Source organism: Pteropus medius, unplaced genomic scaffold, assembly GCF_902729225.1.
Source record: "Pteropus medius unplaced genomic scaffold, Ma_sr-lr_union100, whole genome shotgun sequence".
Taxonomy (NCBI): Eukaryota; Metazoa; Chordata; class Mammalia; order Chiroptera; family Pteropodidae; genus Pteropus; species Pteropus medius.
In genome coordinates, this window is record NW_024347862.1 from 3,654,096 (window position 1) to 3,655,009 (window position 914).

A 914-nucleotide genomic window follows, 5' to 3' on the forward strand; every position below is an offset into this window, starting at 1 on the left:
TCTCACAGTCTCTGCAATAAGCTCTCCTACTGCTACATTTCCATGGATTCCAGGCAACTCACTAAGTTCTTGGCCTTATCCCAAGGTATTCTTGAGACATGCTGTAGCTGGAGCGACACATCTGAAACCCTGCATCCAGTATGCTTGAGAAGCAGGACAGGGCTAGTGGTGATGCCAACGCTTTTGGTGAGCCCCAGCGTCCTCTAGAGTCTAGGACATCTGGTGAATTAGGCACAGCTCTAGGCAATGAACTTGAGTTTTCTATTCTACGGAAAGGGAAGTCTAAATCCCTGCACCAACTAAGTTCAGCTGTCTAGAATTTTAGGTACCCTGAATCATAAAGGAATCTTACTCACTTTTTTCAGCCAATGCTCTACTACAGACAAAGGTTCAGTTTCCATAACTTCAACGTCCTGCAATAAATGAGTAAATTGATACCCTCAAAATACCTAGAGACCCAGCCCCCCTCCTCCATTCTTATCCAAAGTTATATATTGTAAGATCTCCTTTCTAGAAGTACAGCAGGGAGCTCAGAAGGGAGACGATACATGAGAAACAATATCACATGGCTACTACCAACTTCACTTACCGAACTGGTTTTTGGTGGAAAGGGGAACCCGACACCTTCCCGGGAAAGAATGTACACAATCCACGTTGTAATTATCATCTTTGGACTTATGCCAGGCCCTCTTCTTGTCTCCCTTCTTCCATTGAAGCCACCTGAGAACCCCTCTGGAACAAGGAGTCCATTGAAGGTACCCACCTGATTGGCTGGCCAATGATGATGTAACAATGACCTCCTTTAATCTCCAGGGTGAGAGTGGAGATGGAAAAGAGAGGTCAGGAAGTAGTCTACTTTAGCAATGTCATAGCTCAGAAATGGAGATGGGTGGGGCAGTCAATATTCGAGGAAA

The 914-nt window shown here is 45.2% G+C and overlaps 1 protein-coding gene across 1 annotated transcript in view; it reads right to left on the minus strand.

Moving 5' to 3' along the window:
* The window catches only part of SPATA19 (spermatogenesis associated 19), a 4,084-nt gene extending 3,417 nt beyond the window's left edge, over window positions 1-667 (minus strand). Inside the window, exons 1-2 of the mRNA XM_039878888.1 lie at window positions 590-667; window positions 357-413 (exon numbers count right to left, since the gene is read on the minus strand). Coding sequence (XP_039734822.1) covers window positions 357-413; window positions 590-667 — 135 coding nt within the window. The remainder of the gene's footprint in view (window positions 1-356; window positions 414-589) is intronic.
* Window positions 668-914: the final 247 nt, after the last annotated feature.